The following is a 21,010-nucleotide window of genomic DNA, read 5'->3' as shown; positions in this document are numbered from 1 at the left end:
CTGCTCCTGGTTCGCTTTCTTCATTTCAGCAACCTAATTTATGTGGGGAAAGCCATTTTGTTCCTGCCATTATTAAACGGTTGGAAGTCAGAAACCACTGCTGATCTACAGCAAATCACCCAGAGATCTACTGGTAGATTCCAATCTACGTACCTTCTTCTCTAGCTATTTGTCCTCCTCTTTTTTGATTTTTTTAAAGCATTTGGTTTTGGATAACTGGCCAGCACAGAAGCTGTTTCCATATTGGCTTCTTCTCATACCATTCCAGCAAAAAAGCACTTATCTTGGAATCATGTGTCCAGGACTGATGCTGTGATTCAGAGAAGCACCCATTAGTGTAGCAGTATGGAAAGAAACCAGTTGGGAAGCAGTTCCCACTCCACTGAGCTAGCGGTTTCCAACCTTCTTTCTGGGGAACTCTGCCGTTTTCTTGGAAGTTTATCGATAGTTCCTCAGTGAGACAATCCGTAATGGTGGACGAGCTTCCCTGGAAAACAGCTTGTTTCGCTATTATAAAGTTTTCAGTTCACACAGTAAAGACTAACACCATCCATAATTTCATGTGAAGTGATGCACAGAATATGATCCACAAATCCTCTGCAATGCACAGGGTTCCCTTCAGCAGAGGTAGAGATGGTTTCCTCAAAGCAGAAAGTTTGGAAACCCCTGTGCTGTTGAAATAGGGAATTGTTTCATCATCATCATTCTTTTTATTTGACCATCAGTCAGAAAAAAGATACAATTATTCATACAAAGTTAAAACATCTGAAAGGGTTTGTAACACAGCCAACACTAAAAAAAGGGCTAAACGGATAGCCCCAAATCAATAGTGTCGATTTTAGTCTTACAACGCTTGAAAGCTAAAAAAAGAGATTTGGCCACCAATGAGGCTGTATTCCTAGTAGCATTGTTCAGCAAGTATAAAACCTGATTTGCTCTGGGTAGAAAGCTAAATTGGGGTAGAAGTGGAGCTATAAGATTTTGCCTAAGCTCTGTGTAAAAAGGGCAAGTTAGGAGAATATGTTCGGTGGACTCAACCACGCCCATGGCACAATGACAAGTTCTCTGGGTGTATGGTACACCCCCATACCTTCCCCACAGTACCGCAGAATCAAGGGCATTGTTTCTTTTCGCTCATGCTTAGCCTTAGCTGAAGGAAACCATGTTAAGGTGAAACAATTCAAACACCACAACCCTCCTATAATTTTCTCTCTACTACTTTTGCAAATTCCTGTTAATTCATGCCCTGGGGGGATAGAATTCAAGGTATTCTCAAGTGACTTTGGGAGCAGGTTTGTGGTTGGGGAGAGGAGCTCTTATGCATTGCTGAGAACATCCTTCTTCCCCATAGGTGTGCTCTTCAGCATCGAAGTAACTTCCACCTACTTTGCAGTTCGCAACTACTGGCGCGGATTTTTTGCGGCTACGTTCAGTGCCTTTGTTTTCCGAGTCTTTGCTGTTTGGAACAAAGATGCAGGTAGGATTCCATAATTGACTTCCTTCCTAGTCTGCTCTGACTGTATGTCCTCCCCCATCCCAAGGGTGTCACTGCACAAGCGACTTCTTCAAGGTTGGAGGGTTGGAGGGAGAGAGCCAGGTGAACTCTTTTTGCATGCTGTTCTAGTGCTGTGAGTTGCTACCCACTCCTTGTTCCAGTTCTTAAATTCATCTACACCAGGGGTCCCCAAACTAAGGCCCGGAGGCCGGATCCGGCCCAATAGCCTTCTAAATCCGGCCCGCAGATGGTCCAGGAATCAGCATGTTTTTACATGAGTAGAATGTGTCCTTTTATTTAAAATGCATCTCAACCCAGAGTTATGGGGCCTGCCTGGTGTTTTTACATGAGTAGAATGTGTGCTTTTATTTAAAATGCATCTCTGGGTTATTTGTGGGACATAGGAATTCGTTCATTTCCCCCAAAAAATATAGTCCGGCCCCCCCACAAGGTCTGAGGGACAGTGGACCGGCCCTCTGCTGAAAATGTTTGCTGACCCCTGATCTACACCACAGGCAGAAGCATAGGAGCCAACTCCTAGGGGCTGAGGGAGCTTCGTCACCCCCAATAAAATATTTGAATGGTGTGTGCACACTGCATTGTGTGATCGATTACATGGGGTGGGGTTTACTTGCCCCCTCCCCAAAATTTTATTCAAGTTGGCACCCCTGGTCAGAAACATCATCCTCAGGATAGTTTAATGCAGGGGTCAGCAACCTTTTTCAGCCGTGGGCAGGTCCACCGTCCCTCAGACCATGTGGTGGGCCGGACTATATTTTGAGGGGGGAAATGAACAAATTCCTATGCCCTACAAATAACCCAGCACACATTCTACTCATGTAAAAACACGCTGATTCCTGGACCATTCACGGGCCGGATTGAGAAGGCGGTTGGGCCGCATCCGGCCCAGAGGCTGTAGGTTGCCTACCCCTGGTTTAATGCATATATGGAGCCAATTGCTTTGACCGCTTTGCTAAACAATTGCGAAACCTGCATTGGCTAGAACATTAGTTCACATTACAAGCAGGAACAGTAGTATGAAACCATCACTGGCCCCACTGTTAAAACATTGTCAGCCCTATTCAACCTGCCTCCAATTTTCTCATTGCTGTGCTGTGGTGTTTTAGGAGGCCACAGAGATTTTTCTACTAGTTTGATATCCATATAAATGGCAGGCTACTTTCAAGAGGGGATTTTAAAGGGGATTCAGTATTGGACTTTTCTGGCATGATGCAGGAATTCAAACCAAAACAACAGCAAACAAGATGAAATTTTTTTGACAGGGCAACTGCTTCCCTCTTCCTGTTCTATTAAACTGAAAGAGAAAAATGCGAAAGGATGCCAAATCAAAATACTATATACCATTTGGTGCTGCTTGTGAGCCAGAACTACTTCCTGATGACAGCAACAGCAAAACCTTTTCTTAATGAAGTGTTCTTGAGGCTAGAAGTATTCCAGGCCCGTCCCAAAACATATCAAAATAACATCCACATTACCAAGTCTTTTCAAGTGAGGTGCTAAGAACTGTGGCAGTTGCTGCAAGAAGGCTTCTGCGATGCTGCCTTGCTGTCCCTTGTGCTTGCGCATCGATATCTCATATTTTTTCTAGGCTTTCCGCCACCCCCGGGGCTCCTGCTTTCTGTAGTACACATTTAAAATTCTCTCACATTCTATTTTTCCACGGTCGTAATTCTTCCTGCCTTTTTCACCCCCGCTTCGCAGTCACCATCACAGCCCTCTTCAGAACAAACTTCCGCATGGATTTCCCCTTCGACCTTCAGGAGCTGCCAGCTTTTGCCGTAATAGGGTAAGCCCAAAGGGACATGGCTAATTGTGATGCAAAACGATGTAAGGCTGCCCCCCCCCCCCACTTGAAAACTCTCTGTATAAAGCGGAGCTACTGCTTGCTTAGAGTCCTCCACTGAATGACTCAGTTCGGAACAGAAACATTGTCATGTTTTTCTCATGAGAAATTGTGGCTGCAAGGTGGCCAGATGCAAAGGAAAAGAACAGCGCCCCTGAATGGCATCTAGGTGGGTTTTTTTGCGGATGCAGCTTGCTGTTGCAAAGGGTTGAGAAAAGCTGCGCCTGGCAAAATTCCCACTTGCACACGACTTTCAAAGGCACTCTGGGATCCTGCTTGCTCCTGGCCACTACAGGAAAGAATGGATTTCATTTCCCCCCTAAATCAGCCCTGGAACTTGCTTTCGTTCAGTTATCAGGGCTGGGTTGAGGAAAAGGGGCCTTTTTATTTTTAAAAAAAGCCATTTAAAAACAAGTTCACCAGTTGCAAATGGTGTTAGATGCTTGTTGAGCTGAAAGAAACAATCCTCTATTTTATTATCTTCCCCATGGACAAAATAATAGGGCTTGCCCAAGGGCTGTGGGGTGGGAATGAGGTTGTGGCATCCTGAGGTGGTAGAATGGCCTGTAAAGTGGCTCACATTTTTAAAGAGCTCTCCTGATTTTTGATTTTTTTAAAATAATCCTTACTGCAAATAGAAAATTAGGGGTACACAAAGCGGTCTGAGCTCACTGATGTGGCTTGGTATTTTTTTAATGAGAGCAAGCAAGAGAGAAATAGTTTGTGTTTACATGGAGGAGCATTCAAAATAGTATTAACCAGCTGCAGCTTGAAGTGGACAAGACCCATCTCATTCTGCTGGATTTGTACAGACCAGGCTCTAGGGTTTGTTTGTTTTTTGGTTACTCATACTGTATATAGTTTCTGGATATGCTGCTGTCAGGCAGCTGCAAGCAACTCCCACGGCCGGTTGCCCAGGAATGTACAAAGACAAGGAAAAGTTCCTTACCATTCGCTTTTTATTCAGTGAGAGGCTTTGGAACACAGCCTCTTAGATAATGGCGTTGTCCCAAGTGAATCTCCACCCCTTCCTTCTCTCCTACTCCCTCATGCATCATCCCTACGGGTGCTGACAAGCGCCCTCTGCTTTTGAGCTCTTTGCTCTCCTACTTTCAAGGCTCGCCAGGTTCTGGGAGAGGGGGGGAGTCTGGAATGCTTTGTAAAGACACTGTGTTTGTCAGCTGTCGCCCTCCTAGTGCTTCTTCCTCCTCCTCCTCTCCCATTATTTCCCAACTTTTCCCCTCATCAGCCTCTGAGCTGTGACCTCCCTCAAACCCCTGCTGTAATTCCAAACTGTCTTCCTCTTCTCTGGAAGGGTCAGGCTGGGGAGATGGTCTCCACCATTCCTCCTCTGCCCAGTCCCTGACAGCTGCCTACTTTGATGCTTAAAGGTAAAGGTAAAGGGACCCCTGACCATTAGGTCCAGTCATGACCAACTCTGGGGTTGTGGCTCTCATCTTGCATTATTGGCCGAGGGAGCCGGTGTACAGCTTCCAGGTCATGTGGCCAGCATGAGAAAGCCGCTTCTGGCCAACCAGAGCAGCACACGGAAACGCCGTTTACCTTCCCGCTGTAGCGGTCCCTATTTATCTACTTGCACTTTGACGTGCTTTCGAACTGCTAGGTTGGCAGGAGCTGGGACTGAGCAACGGGAGCTCACCCCGTCACAGGGATTCGAACCACCGACTTTCTGATCAACAAGCCCTAGGCTCTGTGGTTTAACCCACAGCGCCACCTGCATCCCTTTGATGCTTATCCCTGCTTAAAGAATAAAGTTAGGCTTTGGGGGAGAGGGTCCTAGGGTTCATATGGACCCTGAACCTGTAAATTCATACATAAACCATTTTTAAAAGTTGGCAATGCCCACATTTATTAATTTTTAAAAATTTCCTTTGCTTTAGGATCTGTTCTGGGTTCCTTGGAGCGTTTTTTGTTTACTTCAACCGGCAGGTGGTTTTGTGTGTACGTCGACATACGGCCCTAAGTCAATTCCTAACCAAATAGTGAGTATGCTTTTATAGAGTTATTCTCTTCCTTTGCTCAATGATGGCGGCAGCAGGACCTACCCAGCCACTGTAATAATGACCCTGCTCTGAATCCCAGCCAGTAGGAGCCGCTGTGTGAAGTAAATGTTCAGCAGCAGCATCTGAAAATACCCTGTGCTGCATTGATCTCAGGTTATTTTATTGGGAAGATTATTGGGATGTTCATTTTAATGCAAACTGTATTGGTCGGGCAAAACATGACACAGGAAATGCTCTTAAATGTAGAAAGTAAACAATAGTCTTTCATGAGTGTCGCTTTTTCTTTTGAAATAAGCTTAAGGGAGGCTGCCAACTGAAATATCACAATGCCTTCTTGTTTTGCAGAAAGCAGATATTGTTGAAGTCAGGCTAGAGACCCTGGCAGAGTTCATTGGGCTTAGGAGGGGCGAGGGCAGAGTTGCTCTCTGGCTCAATTTAAACAAGGGAGAGGGGCTTTTGCAGCAGTTTTTTTTCTGGGTTTGATGTATGAATTGGCACTTAACTTCTGCTTCTTTTCTATTCTAGCCGCCTTATATATCCAGGGGTTATAACCTTTGTGATAGCGTCCTTGACATTCCCCCCAGGCTTCGGGCAGTTTATGGCTGGAGAGGTGAGAGTATTGTTATAGGTCCATAAATGCCTAAAGCCTATTTCACAGAATGAGGGGTACAGTTTTCTCAACCTAGAATTTGTCTGTGCCTCCTTTTCCAACAGCAGTAGCTTCCATCAGCTGGGCGGGGGGACACACACACTTCTCTACTGATTGTGCTATCACTCCATTGGGGAGTGAACAAGCACCATCCCTCTCTGTTTTGTGTGCATGCTAAGAAGGAAAGTACTGTAGTAGTAATCCCATTCTACCTTGCATTGACTAAGACAGGTTAGGGACCTCAGGCCCGGGAGTCAAATATGGCCCTCAGGACCTATATGTCTGGCCCTCAAGTCACCTCCCCTCCCCCACCTCCCACTGGCACAGTCCCCAGAGCACTTTGCTGTGGGTGAAATGTGCCCTTGATGACGCATCTGGTGAACCGGGTTCGAGTCTTCGCTCCTCCACATGCAGCTGCTGGGTGACCTTGGGCTAGTCACACTTCTTTGAAGTCTCTCAGCCCCACTCACCTCACAGAGTGTCTGTTGTGGGGGAGGAAGGGAAAGGAGAATGTTAGCCGCTTTGAGACTCCTTCGGGTAGTGATAAAGCAGGATATCAAATCCAAACTCCTCCTCCTCTTCTTCTTTTATTGCTTCTTTTATTTCTCATACTATATTTATATTATTAGTTTGAATTTATGTGGAATTCAAATCACAATACAGTAAAGTACATTATATAGAATAAATAGAAAAAATGCAATTAAAGTTATATAGCATCTAGTACAGTACTAGTACAGTACATTGAGGGGCGCAGGTGGCACTCTGGTCTAAACCACTGAGCCTAGGGCTTGCCATTCGGAAGGTCAGTGGTTTGAATATCCACGCCGGGGTGTCCTAGCTCCTGCCAACTTAGCAGTTCGAAAGCATGTCAAAGTTCAAGTAGATAAATAAGTACCACTCCGGTGGGAAGGTAAACAGTGTTTCTGTGTGCTGCTCTGATTTCACCAGAAGCGGCTTAGTCATGCTGGCCACATGACCCGGAAAAACTGTCTGCGGACAAACGTTGGCTCCCTCGGCCAGTAAAGCGAGATGTGTGCCATGACCCCAGAGTCATTCGCGACTGGACTTAACTGTCAGGGGTCCTTTACCCTTTTACAGTACATTGAAATTGCTCCCACAACAGAAAATTTGTTGATCCTCAGCAATTTCCAAGTGGTGCGTGGTGAAAAGTTTGGGAATCATTGAATTAGCACATACACAGTGGTTCTGTGAACTGTGATCTGCTCACAATTATATTGCAAAATATGGGACTCTGTACATGCTACTGGCTTAAAACATAACTACGTCATTCTTTTTGTCAATTCGAAGCTAGTTTGGGGGCAATGTCATCAAAGCACAGTATTTCATAAGAAACAACAGGCAATACACAGAGTATGGTGCGTGTACACCACTGCCCAAACCATTGGTGGGGGCACAATGGAAGCAGAATTAGTGAGTGTACACATCTTGGATTTCCTCCTTGGAAACCTTTTGGTTTCTGAACAATTGTTACCTCTCAGCTGCATGACGAGGTATTTATAAGAACAAACTGAACAGGAGAATGTCGAAGATAGAATTGTTTCTGAAAGTGCAGAAAGAGCCTCTGCAATTCACATCCAGATATAAGCAGGGCTTTGTGTATGCCATGGTTTCATTGGAGTACAGAGACCTGCCGAGTGTGGTACTGGCGACAGAAACCAGCTTCCCGAGTCTCTCAGGTTTCATTAGAAAAGACAAAAACTCAGAAGCCAATGCAGTGTTTTCCTAGCTCTTAATGGTTGTGAAGATATGCTTGAAAGTGTACAGGCAATTTCTCATGAAACCTCAGAGGCGAGAGGAAGCAAAAATAAGGCCAGGCAAGCCTATTTGTTCAGTTTGTATAACTTGTACAGGTCACAAATATCAGTCCTTGCTGAATTTTGTTTTACCTTGTCACAAAGAGCCTACACACGCACACACACACACGGTTTCTCAGCACCTAATACACACAGTTCCAAACAGAATATTGTTCCCTTTATGGCGAAAGCCTAGTCCCTCATTCCTTTGTCTCTCCTTGCAGTTGATGCCCAGAGAAGCCATTAGCAGCCTCTTTGATAACTTCACCTGGGTAAAGCATACAGGGGACCCCCAGATCCTGGGAAGGTCTGCAGTCTGGATCCATCCCAAAGTCAGCGTGTTTGTCATCATTCTTCTCTTCTTCGTCATGAAGGTAGGGAGCCCACCCGATTACGCTGAATGTGGATCGCTTCCTCCTGGTCCCTTGCAGCTATTTTCCTTTAGCAGGAGCAGTGAGCTGTAAAGTCGCTCATTATTTTCTGAGGCAATTGGTATGTTCTTTTGGACCAGGCCAGCTGAAGAGGTTTTATTGGAGAGAGTTTAATGTAGTGGATGAGATACCCTGATTCACCCCAGATCATGCAGGAGAACATTCAGGGATAATGGGGGTTTCTTTCACATCAGCCACTTAGTCTGGAATAGGGATAATGTCTGTTCACTTAGCTGCTATGGACAATCCAGATAGTGTCACTGTCAAATAATTGCACCCCAGTGTGTTCTGTGATATCCTTCTGTCTTTCTTTTCAGGCTCTTTTTTTTCTTTTTAAAGTACAATTGCAGTGCTAGCCTTATTGAGTGTGGACTTTTCAAGTGCTATGGAAGCTTTTCAGGCTATTACCCCTTTAATTAGTAGCTGTTTTTTTGGTAGCCCTTTATTTTAAAGTAGTTAATTAGTTGCTTCCTGTTCATTTGCAGCCATTGCCCTTTAACTGGTCCCTTCCTGAAACATTAATGACTCCAATTAATCTTTTATCATAACCATTCAAAAGAAAGTGGGAAACCACTAATTAAAGGATGCGGGAGCTTAGCTGAACATAACTTATTTCTGACTATACGTAAGGAGAACTTGCCCGTATGGGGAGGGGCATTCCGAGATTGTCATGGAGAATATAGTCCAGTATAAAGTGCTGTGTATAATCACTAGGTTAATTCTGCTTCCATGTGGTTGTTTAAAAGCAACGCATCAGGGGCACTAAGGGGCCCTGGTGTGGAAATAACCTGAATACACCGTGTCCTCTATTCAATCTGTCCTGCAGCCAGAGTAGGGGAAGAAGATGGGCGTGGTAATTGGTAGGATATGATCCTCCCTTTGGAATTGCATTAAAAGGTGCTATTGTGCAAATGAAATAAGTGGTTCAAAAGCTCAGGGGAACTATACTTCCCCACCCATGTGGCTGTGTTGGATGCACAAGCACACCAAACACTATACCAGTCTTGAAAGACCTACATTGGCTCCCAGTACGTTTCCGAGCACAATTCAAAGTGTTGGTGCTGACCTTTAAAGCCCTAAATGGCTTCGGTCTGGTATACCTGAAGGAGCATCTCCACCTCCATTGTTCTGCCCGGACACTGAGGTCCAGCACCGAGGGCCTTCTGGCGGTTCCCTCACTGCGAGAAGTTAAGTTACAGGGAACCAGGCAGAGGGCCTTCTCGGTAGTGGCACCCGCCCTGTGGAACGTCCTCCCACCAGATGTCAAAGAGAAAAACAAGACCAGACTTTTAGAGGACATCTGAAGGCAGCCCTGTTTAGGGAAGCGTTTAATGTTTAATAAATTATTGTATTTTAATACTTCTGTTGGAAGCCGCCCAGAGTGGCTGGGGAAACCACCATTGTAGGTAGAACTGGGAGCCATAGACAATAAGCACCGGGGGACCCTGCTTTTACATGGCTGGCAACAGCCATGAAGACAGATATTCTGCAAAGTGTTCACGGAGAGTGTTTCAGGTTTTATTTGCCTTATTGGAGATTTATCAGCTGGCTCACAGAATCATAGACATGGTCTGCCACCTCTGCTAAAACATCTCTGGCGATGGAGAGATAGCCTACCTCCTCCCAAGGCAATCATTCCACTGCTGATTTCACTCTTGATGTTTAGCCAAAACCTGTCTCCCTGGGAGTTCCAGTCCTGCAGGAAAAGTCTGCTCCATCTTCTGGGTGACAGAAAATAACCTCTTGTGTTGAAGTCGAAAGTATCGAGCAAACTACACAATGGGCACCAATATTTTCCAACCTACACATATTAGGGAGGCTTACTGAATGAGATGGGCTTCGTGCAGAGGCAAAATTATTCCCTGCGCCACGAAGTTATCCTCTATGAATTTTAATGGTGAATACTCTCCATTAGGTGCACTGCTTTTGTACCATCAACTAGAAATCACTTTGCTAGCATTAACCTAAATATGTCTTTTGGGATGCCTGCAATTCTGTGAAGTCCTTCCTCCTCCATAGCTTAATGAAAGGCCTCTAGGAAAAAATGTAGTTACAGTACATGTTTCCTACTTCGGAGCAGTGGGAAATTCCGGGGGGAGTGCTTATGGGGTTTTGTTTAGATGAGAGAGAGCACAGAACCCTTAGGGTGCCTTTGTAATATTTTATTTGTTTACAACTCAGCAACAAACAGAGTATAAGAGGGGGCAAAAAGAACTGCTACTGCAGGCAGCTAATGCATCAACAATGCCACAGACTCCCAGAGAGCCACAGTTGCAGCACCCTGCAAGGGTCAAATAACTATAAACACTTGACTCTCCCCTCCCACTCCCCATCACCCTCTTTCCAAAATCGAGCCTCCTTTATTTCTTTCCCTGCACCTCTGCACCAGCCCCAGGGTGGATCTACACATGGCGGGGGGTGGGGTGGAGAAAACAGGTGTCAAAATGTGATACTTCCAGCAAGAGAGACTGGCTCAACATACTCGAAACAACTAAAAAATTAACAAGCTTATTCTCTGTGCGCTCATATACAGTGGTGTGTCGCTTAACGAATGCCCTGCTTAACGAAATTTCCACTTAACGAAAGGATTTTTCGAGCGGAGGTTGCCTCGCTAGAAGAATTCATTTTATGAAAAATTCGTCTAGCGAATCACGGTTTCCCATAGGAATGCATTGAAATTCAATTAATGCGTTCCTATGGGCAAAAAAAATTCAAAATTTTTTCAATGCATTCCTATGGGATTCGCTAGACGAATTTTTCGTTATAAGAAAAGACCTGTGGAACGAATTAAATTCGTCTAGCGAGGCACCACTGTACACAGGTCTGATCCCAGAATACCTTTATGAACACTTACTTCCTTTTTAACCAGACTAGAGACTGAGACTGAGAAGGGACAGGGAATGTGGTAGTGATGAGCCAGATTGGCCATCCCTGTCCTGGGCAGTCAGCCACCCCAGGGTACGCGGCTGGCTTGCTTGAACTGCCCTTGTTGCTTTTATGCTCCCCCAAACCTGCAACTCCTTTTCTCCTTCCCCACATCTGTCATCTTCTTGGTCCATTTCTGAGTAAGTTCAGCGGAGCTGTGAGAGAGGCCCCACCAGTGCCGCACACTAACTATTGCCGCCTGTCACCTCTGTCCTAGTTCTGGATGTCTGTCATTGCCACGACCATGCCGATACCTTGCGGAGGTTTCATGCCTGTGTTTGTGCTGGGTGAGTTTCTGTATTTTCCTCAGAGGGGAATTTTTCAGAGGCTGGGTGTTATGTATTAAGTTAACTGCAGTACTCCTTCTGGCCACTGGGATTGTGAGAGAGGGGAGAACTGAACGAAGGTAGATCCACACCACATGTTTAAAGCACCTCTGACACACGTGACTTCACACACACACACCCAAAAAAAGAATGCTTGGAACTGTAGTTTGTTAAAGGTGCATGCTGGGAACTGTAGGTCTGTGAGGGGGAAACTATGCTTTAAAGGTGAAAATTTTTACACATCACTTGGGAAGACAGGCGAACTAATATCAGTGTACTGGAAGAAGCAAAGATCACCAGTGTTGAAGCAATGATTCTTCAACATCAACTTCGTTGGACTGGTCATGTTGTGCGGATGCCTGGTGATCGTCTTCCAAAGCAACTGCTCTATTCTGAACTTAAAAATGGAAAGCGTAATGCTGGTGGTCAACAAAAGAGGTTTAAAGACTGTCTCAAGGCAAATCTTTAAAAATGTAGTGTAAACACTGACAACTGGGAAACACTGGCCTGCGAGCGCTCCAGTTGGGCTTTGAAGAAACTCGTGTCATGGGCTTTGAAGAAACTCGATCTCAGGACGCAAGGGAGAAACATGCTAAGAGGAAGGCACGCTTGGCAAATTCGCACCGTGATGAACTCCCACATGGAAACCAATGTCCCCACTGTGGAAGGATGTGCGGATCCAGAATTGGCCTCCACAGTCACTTACAGACCCATTGTTAAAATCGTGTTTATGGAAGACAATCTTACTCGGCTACGAGTGATCGCCAAAGAAGAAGAAGAATGCTTTAAAGGTGCACTTGAATGTGCTTTAAATGTATGGTGTTGATCTGCTTGGAGATGCAAATTCATGTTGGATGGCGCTTCTTTTAAATGATTGGGACCCTGGTTCTCCTCCCCCCCCCGGTCCCCATTAGGGAATCCCTTGACATTTCAGCTAGTAGACGGCTTCTCACTCCCTGCTCCTTCTCACTCACTAGCCACTTCCTACAACTCACAAACGCTGGACTGCACCACTCCTGTCCATGTGGCTCCAACACAATACCTTCCTTCGATAAGAAAACTTACTAGTGGTCAGAATAGGAAGATAGAAATGAAAAGCTACCGTAGCTCTTCCTTTGAGCTGAAGCATAGACCTCTTGAGCCAAAGGAGCGGCAGTAAGCTCATTGTTCTTCCTCTGCAGACATACAGTTTTAAAGTGTGGGTTAGTTTGCTCAAGCCCTGTGTGCATCTATTATATTACACAAGTATCAATTATGCCGCCTGCTAGCAAATCCTGAGGCAGAGGGGGAAATTCAACACAGGACTTAGAAGATCATTCTGTCAGCGCAAGTCTCTCAGCTTGCCAGATGGAATTATCTCCTCTCTTCTTCTTCTGGGGTATTAGAGAACCACCCCCTGGCTGTTCTGGGGGTTCTCCCCAATACCCCAGGGCTAATTGGTGGTGGTGGGAGGGAGGCACAGGGGGAGGAGGAGAGAAAAGCTCGATTGTGCTGATGGAAGACCTGCTGCCTTCTGCTAGTGGGACTCTGAATCCAGTTAACTGAATCCAGTGCCCAATATTTTCTTGTACATTGTTAGCAGAACACACTTAGACACAGAACAGCTACGAAGGCAGGGAGGGGAAAGAATTTTTATTGATCTTGTATTAACCAGTCATCTCATGATGGCTTATAGGGGCTGCCTTTGGACGCCTGGTTGGTGAAATCATGGCCTGGTTTTTTCCTGATGGGATTCTCTTTGATGACATTGTTTACAAAATCTTACCTGGGGGTTATGCCGTGATTGGTAAGTCCACATCCCTTTTTCCTTAGGTTGAAATCTCAATCTAAGCTACAGATGGTCCATACGTTGCTAATTTCCCCGCTTTTTCTCCATGTTCTGCAATTGGGAAAAGGAGCCGCTGCTTTGACTGGTGCAGTGAGCCACACGGTGTCCACAGCAGTGATTTGCTTTGAGCTGACAGGCCAGATCTCCCACATCCTGCCCATGATGGTGGCCGTCATCCTTGCCAACATGGTGGCCCAGAGTTTGCAGCCAAGTCTCTACGACAGCATCATCCAAGTTAAGAAATTGCCCTATTTGCCGGACTTGGGATGGAATCAAATAAGGTATTATAATAATAAGAGGAGATGAGAGGGAGGGAACGGAATTAAATGATGAGATGATGAGAAGGGGATGCGGATGAGTCCACCTAGTGGTGTAGCGTGGGGGGGGCGATGGGGGTGGTCTGCCCCGGATTCCACTCTGGGGGGGGTGCCACTTGGCTGGTTGCATGTTGCCCAGGACAGCACAGAGCAGGGGAGGAAAACTGACAGGGGTATGCATGCACATTCAGCTGCCTAACAGTATCTGCGTCACCCAGGAGATTGCAGCCGCAGTGATAAGAAGATTCATTTACGTTGTCTGGAGAGGTCACTTCCTAGTTTGCATGGAGAAGCTATTATCAATGGAGCCCAGTGGTGGAAGCACACGACTGTATTGAGGCAGTGCTGGGTGTTGAAATTTTGTGCCCTGTTTCATGTCCGGGGCAACCACCCTTGTCCGAGTGGTTTCCCCTTTTTGTCCCGCCTCTTTCCGAGGGAAATCCTGTTCTTTAGCAATAGAGCACATCAAATGGTGATCTGAGGAAAAATCAATTTTCTGTTTGCTCCAATTGAGTGCTAAAGAATGGTGTTCCCTGGTTCTTCTTTTGTAAGGAAAGAGGGTTGGCTGGACACCCTTCTCTGTCTTCCCTCGTATCCGGGGGCCCACTGGTGGCAGAAGTGGGCTCTGGGGGGGGGAGGAAGGGGGAGGGGATAAAGCCAGCTATAAAATGGAACACCTTCGACTATTCGCCCTGCATGGGACTCTCTCGTGGCAGGAGGGGGCTCGTGAGGGGGTGGTGGAAGAGGGTGGTTGAATATGATATGTATGTTTTGTTTTTTATTGTAAAATTAATAAAAATTATTTGAAAATAAAAATAAAGAGTGGTGTTCCCTGGGGGAGAGCAGCAGGACAAGAGGAAGTGTGGATAAGCCCACAGTCTTATTTCCTGCCTCCATCTGAGGTGAACTTCTTTGCATTGCTTCTGTTTCTCTATGACCTTAACTCCTCTTCTTCCTGAAGCAAATAGCCTGCGTCCAGGCTACCTCAAGGAATTCCCTTCTCCCATATGGGCTTCCCCGGGTTCTTCAGTCATCAGATAGGGTCCTGCTCCAAGTGGCAGCAGCATTAAACTGGTGTGAGGCAGTGTTTTCTCAGGAGGGGGACCCATGTTTAGGGAATTCCCTGTTTCAATAAGTCTCCTATATATAAAAAAATTCCTTCAGTAGCACCTTAAAGACCAACTAAGTTTTTATTTTGGTATGAGCTTTCGTGTGCATGCACACTTCTTCAGATCTGGTCTTTAAGGTGCTACTGAAGGAATTTTTTTATTTTACTTCGATCCAGACCAACACGGCTACCTACCTGTAACCATCTCCTATATATAATTCTGGCAGACATTTGAAGTTATTTTAAGTGGAATTTCTCCTCCTATGGATTTTACTACTATTTTATCTCTCATAGCCATCTATATTTTCATTGTCTGAATTTTACTACAATCTTATATGTAGCAGCTGCTCTGAGGATTCTTCGAGCAGAATACAGTTGTTGTTGTTGGTGGGTGGGTGGGTGGGTGGAGGGCTATTAACTAACTAGCTGACAAATTAGTTAATTAAGTCAACCCCTCCTTTTTCTTTAACTTACTCATTTTCTTCCCTTTGATTTTAACTTCCGGCCACTTAAGCAAATACAATATCTTTGTGGAGGATATTATGGTGTGTGATGTGAAATTCATCTCCTCCAACTGCAAATACCGGGACCTGCAGGATGCACTTGAACACACCACTGTCAAGACCTTTCCTCTTGTGGATTCACCAGGTGAGATGGGCGAGGGACCAGACCTACTGATGAATTCAGAGTTAGCTCACATCCGTCCCGCCCACCCAAAAAGTTTCCAAGCACTTTGGTGCTCAGCAAACTCTAAGAACTTAATTCCTGGTCAGTTCCTTGGCATGGTAACATATTGTTGGTGGGCAGAGGAAAACTCAATTAGTACTAAGCCAAACTGTTCATTCTCACTTTTTGTTTAAACACAACTCTGGTTTTCATTGGATTTTTTTTATCCCCTGTTAGTATTTTATTTATTTGGGGGGACATGGCCTGAAGAAGATGAAATGAATTCTTGGCTCAACCCTTTGTTTACCAATAAACGCCTGTCTTGTCTTTTTACATGTGTTTCCTGTAGACAAATTATATCTAGTTTTTGTTAAAGTATGTGCTATTTTGTTTCTTTGCTTTTAATATTCAAACCATTTACATTCCATGATAGTACTTTCAAACCCATCCTTTCTCCTTCTCTTTACTCTTCCCCTACTCTCCTCCTATATTTTAACTTTAACTTTTTACCCTCTTTACTTTTATTTCTTCTTCTCTTCTCCCCCCCTTCCTCCTTCTCCCTTCCTCCCTACTTCTTCCTTTATCTACCTGTCTCCTCTCCTTCTGCACTTTCTTCTCTTTCACCCTCTTCCACCTCTTCCTGTTGATGTTCTACTAATTCTCCAAAGTCTTTTCTGTATTTTCTCATGAATGGTTTCTCAAGCTAGTCCTAAAGGGCCAAGACTTCCCCAAGTCTAGTTTGTACGCTCTATGCCTCCAGGGTGAAACTATTTTGAAAATAGACCCTGTTGAGTCTTAACTTTTACCCCACATGAATGGAGAATGAGCCCCAGAGGCCTAGAATGCAACCAACACTTCTCTGACACCACATGTTGCAAAGGATGAAAGCTAGTAAAGATAGGGAAGTTGTCTTTTATGAAAACATGTCTACTATTACTGGTTTTCTCATTGAGGAGCCAAACATAAGCTTCCAAGAGACACCAGAGCTCCTCTGAACACTGTTTTCTTTTTTCAAAAAGACTAGTGCTCTAGAACTTGCGGAGGTGGTCACCCTCCTTGAAGTGGCATTCCTAGAGATACTAAGTGGACACTTCTCTGCCTTTGGGACTACACAGAACTGGGCTGTTGCGGAGGGACTAGAGGGTGGTCCAGCCTTCAGAGCAGTAGCAGCCAACATTGAGCTCTCCCCATGTTCGACTAAAGTTTTCACTATCCCTAGTTGTACTTGGTGGGGCTGATGAGACTGGCAGTTTTGACCATGCTGGCAATCTCTGCTTCAGTGGCACCTTGTTTGCTGCATGGCTAGAGCCTGGTTCTTGGCTCGTTCTAGACAAAATGCATGTCAGGACCCATGGGTGATTCTATAGAGACCTTGTCTTCCTCATATGGGTTTGATATCAGCGGCAGAGGAGACCACTCGGGCGCCTGGGGCGGCATGCCCAGGGATGGGGCAAGCCGCTCATAGAGGCAGGGTGAGCTGCGCATAGGGGCGGGGTGCACCGTGGGGCCTCTGGAGTCTGCCTGCCTCCTCCCACTCAGCCGCCCTACAACTGGGGAGAGGTAGTGGGCGGACCGTTTGGGCAGCGCAGAGCCTGCGTGAGCCCAAGCCACCACATCTCCCCCAGAAGAGACGCGTGGCTCGGGCGCGCTGCAGGCCCCGTGGTGAGTGCCGCCTGGCATTTTGTCACCCCCCTCAATGGTGACACCTGGGGCACACCGCACCCCCCGCACCCCCTTTCTCCACCCATTTGATGGTCCAGTTGACTCAGCAGCCCACTTGGGGCCTTCTTCTTGTGATAATCCCTGTGGTTTAAACAACTAGCTGCCAGGCCACATGTGTGCTGGGCTGGATCTGTACTGGTTAAAAAAACGCTATAGAAAAAAACGCTATAAAAGCTCTCAATGCAAAATTCCATTGGTGACAGATCACTGCTCTACAGAGCCATTTGGTGTACTTGTTTATAACATAGTTGTAATGATATAATTGACAAGTGTAGCTGAGTCCCTGGGAAAAGGGAAGAAAGCCCTACTTGGCCTTACTTGCTTTCGTTCTTTCCCTCTCCTGCTGTAGAGTCCATGATCCTGCTGGGCTCCGTGGAGCGGCCAGAGCTCCAGGCCCTTCTGCTCAGGCACCTCAGCACTGAGCGCCGCCTGCGCTTGGGCAGGGAAACGCAGCAGCAGAAACTGGCCGAGACACCATATGATGGGCACAGGTGGAAGCACGAATCCTTTGCTTTTGTGGATGAGGATGAGGATGAAGAGGAGAAGCCCGAGGTAGTGAAGGAAAAGGTGAGGAACAGAGCCCAAGAGGAGAGTGAAAGGAGGAGCAGGAGTGGGAAGAAGGAAAGGGGGAGAAAACAAGTGTAGATAAGATTGGGTCCCTGGTTAAAATCTCACCTGTTGAGAATTCACTCGTGGGGAACCCTCTCATTCAACGTAAGTCCTACTTTGTTTGTAATGTATGTTTGGAGAGATTAATTCAAAGATTGCTTCAATAATGTAGGCGAAGGGTATTTGGGAAAGTTGCAAAATAGATGAAAAATATTTAAAGTTAAATCCTGGTCCTTGTTTTGCTCGTCTTTCTCCTGCAGCTTCCACAACAGCCTGCTTTCATCAGCAGTTTCTCAGAACCACCCAATGGCCCAGTGGCTCCTCACAAGCCATTGCCAGAGTCACCAACCCCTCAGGAAACTCCAGGTACAGAAATACATGCCCTGTTGTCTTGGGGTGGGACAGAAGAGTGTAAGAGGAGTCTGCTGGATGAGGCCAGTGGCCCATCTAGTCCAGCATCCTGTTCTCACAGGGACCAACCAGATAGCTATGGGAAACCAAGCAAGCCAGAGCCAAGCACAAGAGCACTCTCCTCTTCTGTGGTTTTCAGCAACTGGTATTGCTCCACGACTTTGTCTCATCTTCTTTTAAAGCCATCAAAGCTGGTGGCCATCCCAGTCAGCACTTGGAAGCTTGACTGCCCTTGCCCGTCTGTTCTGTGGGAAATGGGAGGGGAATAGAGACCGCAAGTGTGATGCTACAGAGTGGATCATGAGTCCCGTCATCAACTCATCTTTGCTCACTTGGAGGAAAACTGGGACATGTGGACTGAAGTTACAGGAAGCCCTATAGTTTGGTCACCTCTCCTGCCAAGGCTTCCCTTCATGCTGCTACACGATTTCTGTTGTTTCACAAATTCAGTCACGTTGCTTCCCATCTCCTTTCTTAGCTGAGGTGTTTCTTAGCCTTTATTGTCCTACGGTAGAGAACATCTGACATTGTTTTCTGCAATGGTTTGTGCAACTTCTTTGCCCCTTCAGAAATAAAAGAGAATTGGCCAAGCTCTCTTCAGTTAGCATTCAGTACATTTGTTTGTTGGTCTAGATCAGGCATCCCCAAACTTTGGCCCTCCAGATGTTATGTACTACAATTCCCATCATCCCTGACCACTGGTCCTGTTAGCTAGGGATCATGGGAGTTGTAGGCCAAAACATCTGGAGGGCCGCAGTTTGGGGGTGCCTGGTCTAGATTATGGAGTAGGTGATGGGACCACACATTCCTTCCTCTGGTCTTACTTCCCACAGGACGGAGATTCTGGCGCTTGAGGAGACTGGTGCGGTTCCTCCTGTGCCTTTACCACCCTTCACATCAGCAAGAGATGGCTGAGCAGGTGAGGAGGCCAGAAGGAGTGCCTTTGTGCCTGACCAGAAGGCAGGGGCTGCTGCCTTCTAAGACAGGAGCATTTGTTGGGTTGAAAATAGAGAAGTAAAGTAATGTAATGAGAGAGATGACACCTCAAAATGATGAACTGGTTGGTCCAGGCGTGTGACCAAAATGGCGGCCATGGCAGTGGGGGGAGCCTTTTAAAACATTTGATTGACATAAAACTGCCTTTTGGTCCCTATTGTGTTTCTTTTGTTTTGCTTTTGTACTATTGGATTGCAGACAATTTCACCTCACAGGTATATAATTTGCATTTTGGGCTTTATAACAACAGCCATCTGTCTATGTCGGGGCCCTTGTGCCGTTATATCCAGGGCACTATTTATTTTTTTGTTATTTCATAAAATAAAATAAAAGAACGTAACAATAAAACGATCAGTAAAAACATTGAAAACTTTTCTTTTTTAAAAAAAGAAATCCTCGATGACCTAAAACCAGATGAAAATTCACATCAACATTCTGCATATTTGTACTATGTAAAGAAAATGAATAAAAATTAGAAAACCCGGAGGCTTATTAAGGAAGATACTGTATTTCTCCTGTCCTGAGAATATGATGTGCATTTAATACTTGATCTTATCTTGGGATTTATTTTCTGTTCCCATCAGGAGTCCCCAGAGTTTGAAGACCCAATGAAGCCAGAAGAGGTATGTTTTGAAGCATAAGAGAGGGGGCAGAGGGGTGGGGACCAGGCTGCCATCCCCATGTCAGGAGATGCCATGGACCAATCATGGGATTGCTTTGGAAAGAAATTGCAAGATTTGCCCCCTTTCTCAGTTGGCAAGAAGTTGGGGCTTTTGTGCTTTGCATAACAATGAACAGTAAGCAGCGCCCTTTAAAGCCCCAAATGGCCTCGGTCCAGTATACCTGAAGGAGCGTCTCCACCTCCATCATTCTGCCCGGACACTGAGGTCCAGCACCGAGGGCCTTCTGGCGGTTCCCTCGTTGCGAGAAGCCAAGTTGCAGGGAACTAGGCAGAGGGCCTTCTCGGTGGTGGCGCCTGCCCTGTAGAACGCCCTCCCAACAGATGTCAAAGAGGAAAACAACTACCAGACTTTTAGAAGACATCTGAAGGCAGCCCTGTTCAGGGAGGCTTTTAATGTTTAATACTGTGTTTTATTTTTCTGTTGGAAGCCGCCCAGAGTGGCTGGGGAAACCCAGCCAGATGGGCGGGGTATAAATAACAAATTATTATTATTATTATTACAATCTAAAATTTAACCTAGAGGGAGGAAGATGGAGGGAAAAGTAGGACGACACATATATGCATTCAGGTCAGCTACACATATTGAAGCTTCTGCTCTGCCTCTAAAGCAGAATTCTTTGAGGCAGGAAATGTGTTTTAAAGGTAAGTTGCGTAAATGATGGAATATGCTGAAACTTTAAGAAAGATTGGGAACCATTTATGTCATACCTACGGAAACAATGCTGTGAAATGGACTCACTAGTAGGTTTTGATTAAACACTTACAATTACCAAAATAGATACAGAAAATATAACAATGATGTTAAAATACCAAGAGGACAATAATAACTATTTTAAAGACATTTAAAGTTAGAAGCAGGAGAAATTAATATGTAAAAAACCAACAACAAACAGAAGAGGAAGTTGAGGGAAGTCGCGAGGGGGGGGGAGATTTGGGAATAGTATTTTTTCTTTTCTGTTTTGTGAATGATACATTGATGATAAAATTATGTAAAATTTAATAAAAATTATTTAAAATAAAATAAAAAAGGTAAACTGCATACACGGCCCTAGATGTGAACTAAGAGAACCGTCTCAGATATTTTTGGGTGAGTGGATTCTAATAAAGATTGTCAGCAAGGTTTAGGGAGACAGCTCCTTTCAA

At 45.5% G+C, this 21,010-nt stretch overlaps 1 protein-coding gene across 7 annotated transcripts in view; it reads left to right on the top strand.

Moving 5' to 3' along the window:
- CLCN1 (chloride voltage-gated channel 1) overlaps positions 1–21,010 on the top strand; it is a 93,298-nt gene that overhangs the window by 67,561 nt on the left and 4,727 nt on the right. For 6 of the 7 annotated variants that reach the window (XM_035140599.3, XM_035140600.3, XM_060269034.2 and 3 more), the window contains 13 exons: positions 1,352–1,477; positions 3,218–3,302; positions 5,261–5,362; positions 5,909–5,993; positions 8,071–8,220; positions 11,420–11,489; positions 13,204–13,314; positions 13,424–13,637; positions 15,296–15,429; positions 17,519–17,736; positions 18,039–18,144; positions 19,023–19,108; positions 19,770–19,808. In XM_035140599.3, coding sequence (XP_034996490.3) covers positions 1,352–1,477; positions 3,218–3,302; positions 5,261–5,362; positions 5,909–5,993; positions 8,071–8,220; positions 11,420–11,489; positions 13,204–13,314; positions 13,424–13,637; positions 15,296–15,429; positions 17,519–17,736; positions 18,039–18,144; positions 19,023–19,108; positions 19,770–19,808 — 1,526 coding nt within the window. The remainder of the gene's footprint in view (positions 1–1,351; positions 1,478–3,217; positions 3,303–5,260; positions 5,363–5,908; positions 5,994–8,070; positions 8,221–11,419; positions 11,490–13,203; positions 13,315–13,423; positions 13,638–15,295; positions 15,430–17,518; positions 17,737–18,038; positions 18,145–19,022; positions 19,109–19,769; positions 19,809–21,010) is intronic. The other variant, XM_035140601.3, reaches the window with a different exon arrangement.

This window comes from Zootoca vivipara, chromosome 15 (assembly GCF_965207765.1).
Source record: "Zootoca vivipara chromosome 15, rZooViv2.hap1.1, whole genome shotgun sequence".
NCBI classification, from domain to species: domain Eukaryota; kingdom Metazoa; phylum Chordata; class Lepidosauria; order Squamata; family Lacertidae; genus Zootoca; species Zootoca vivipara.
This window is presented reverse-complemented; position numbering and strand designations above follow the sequence as displayed.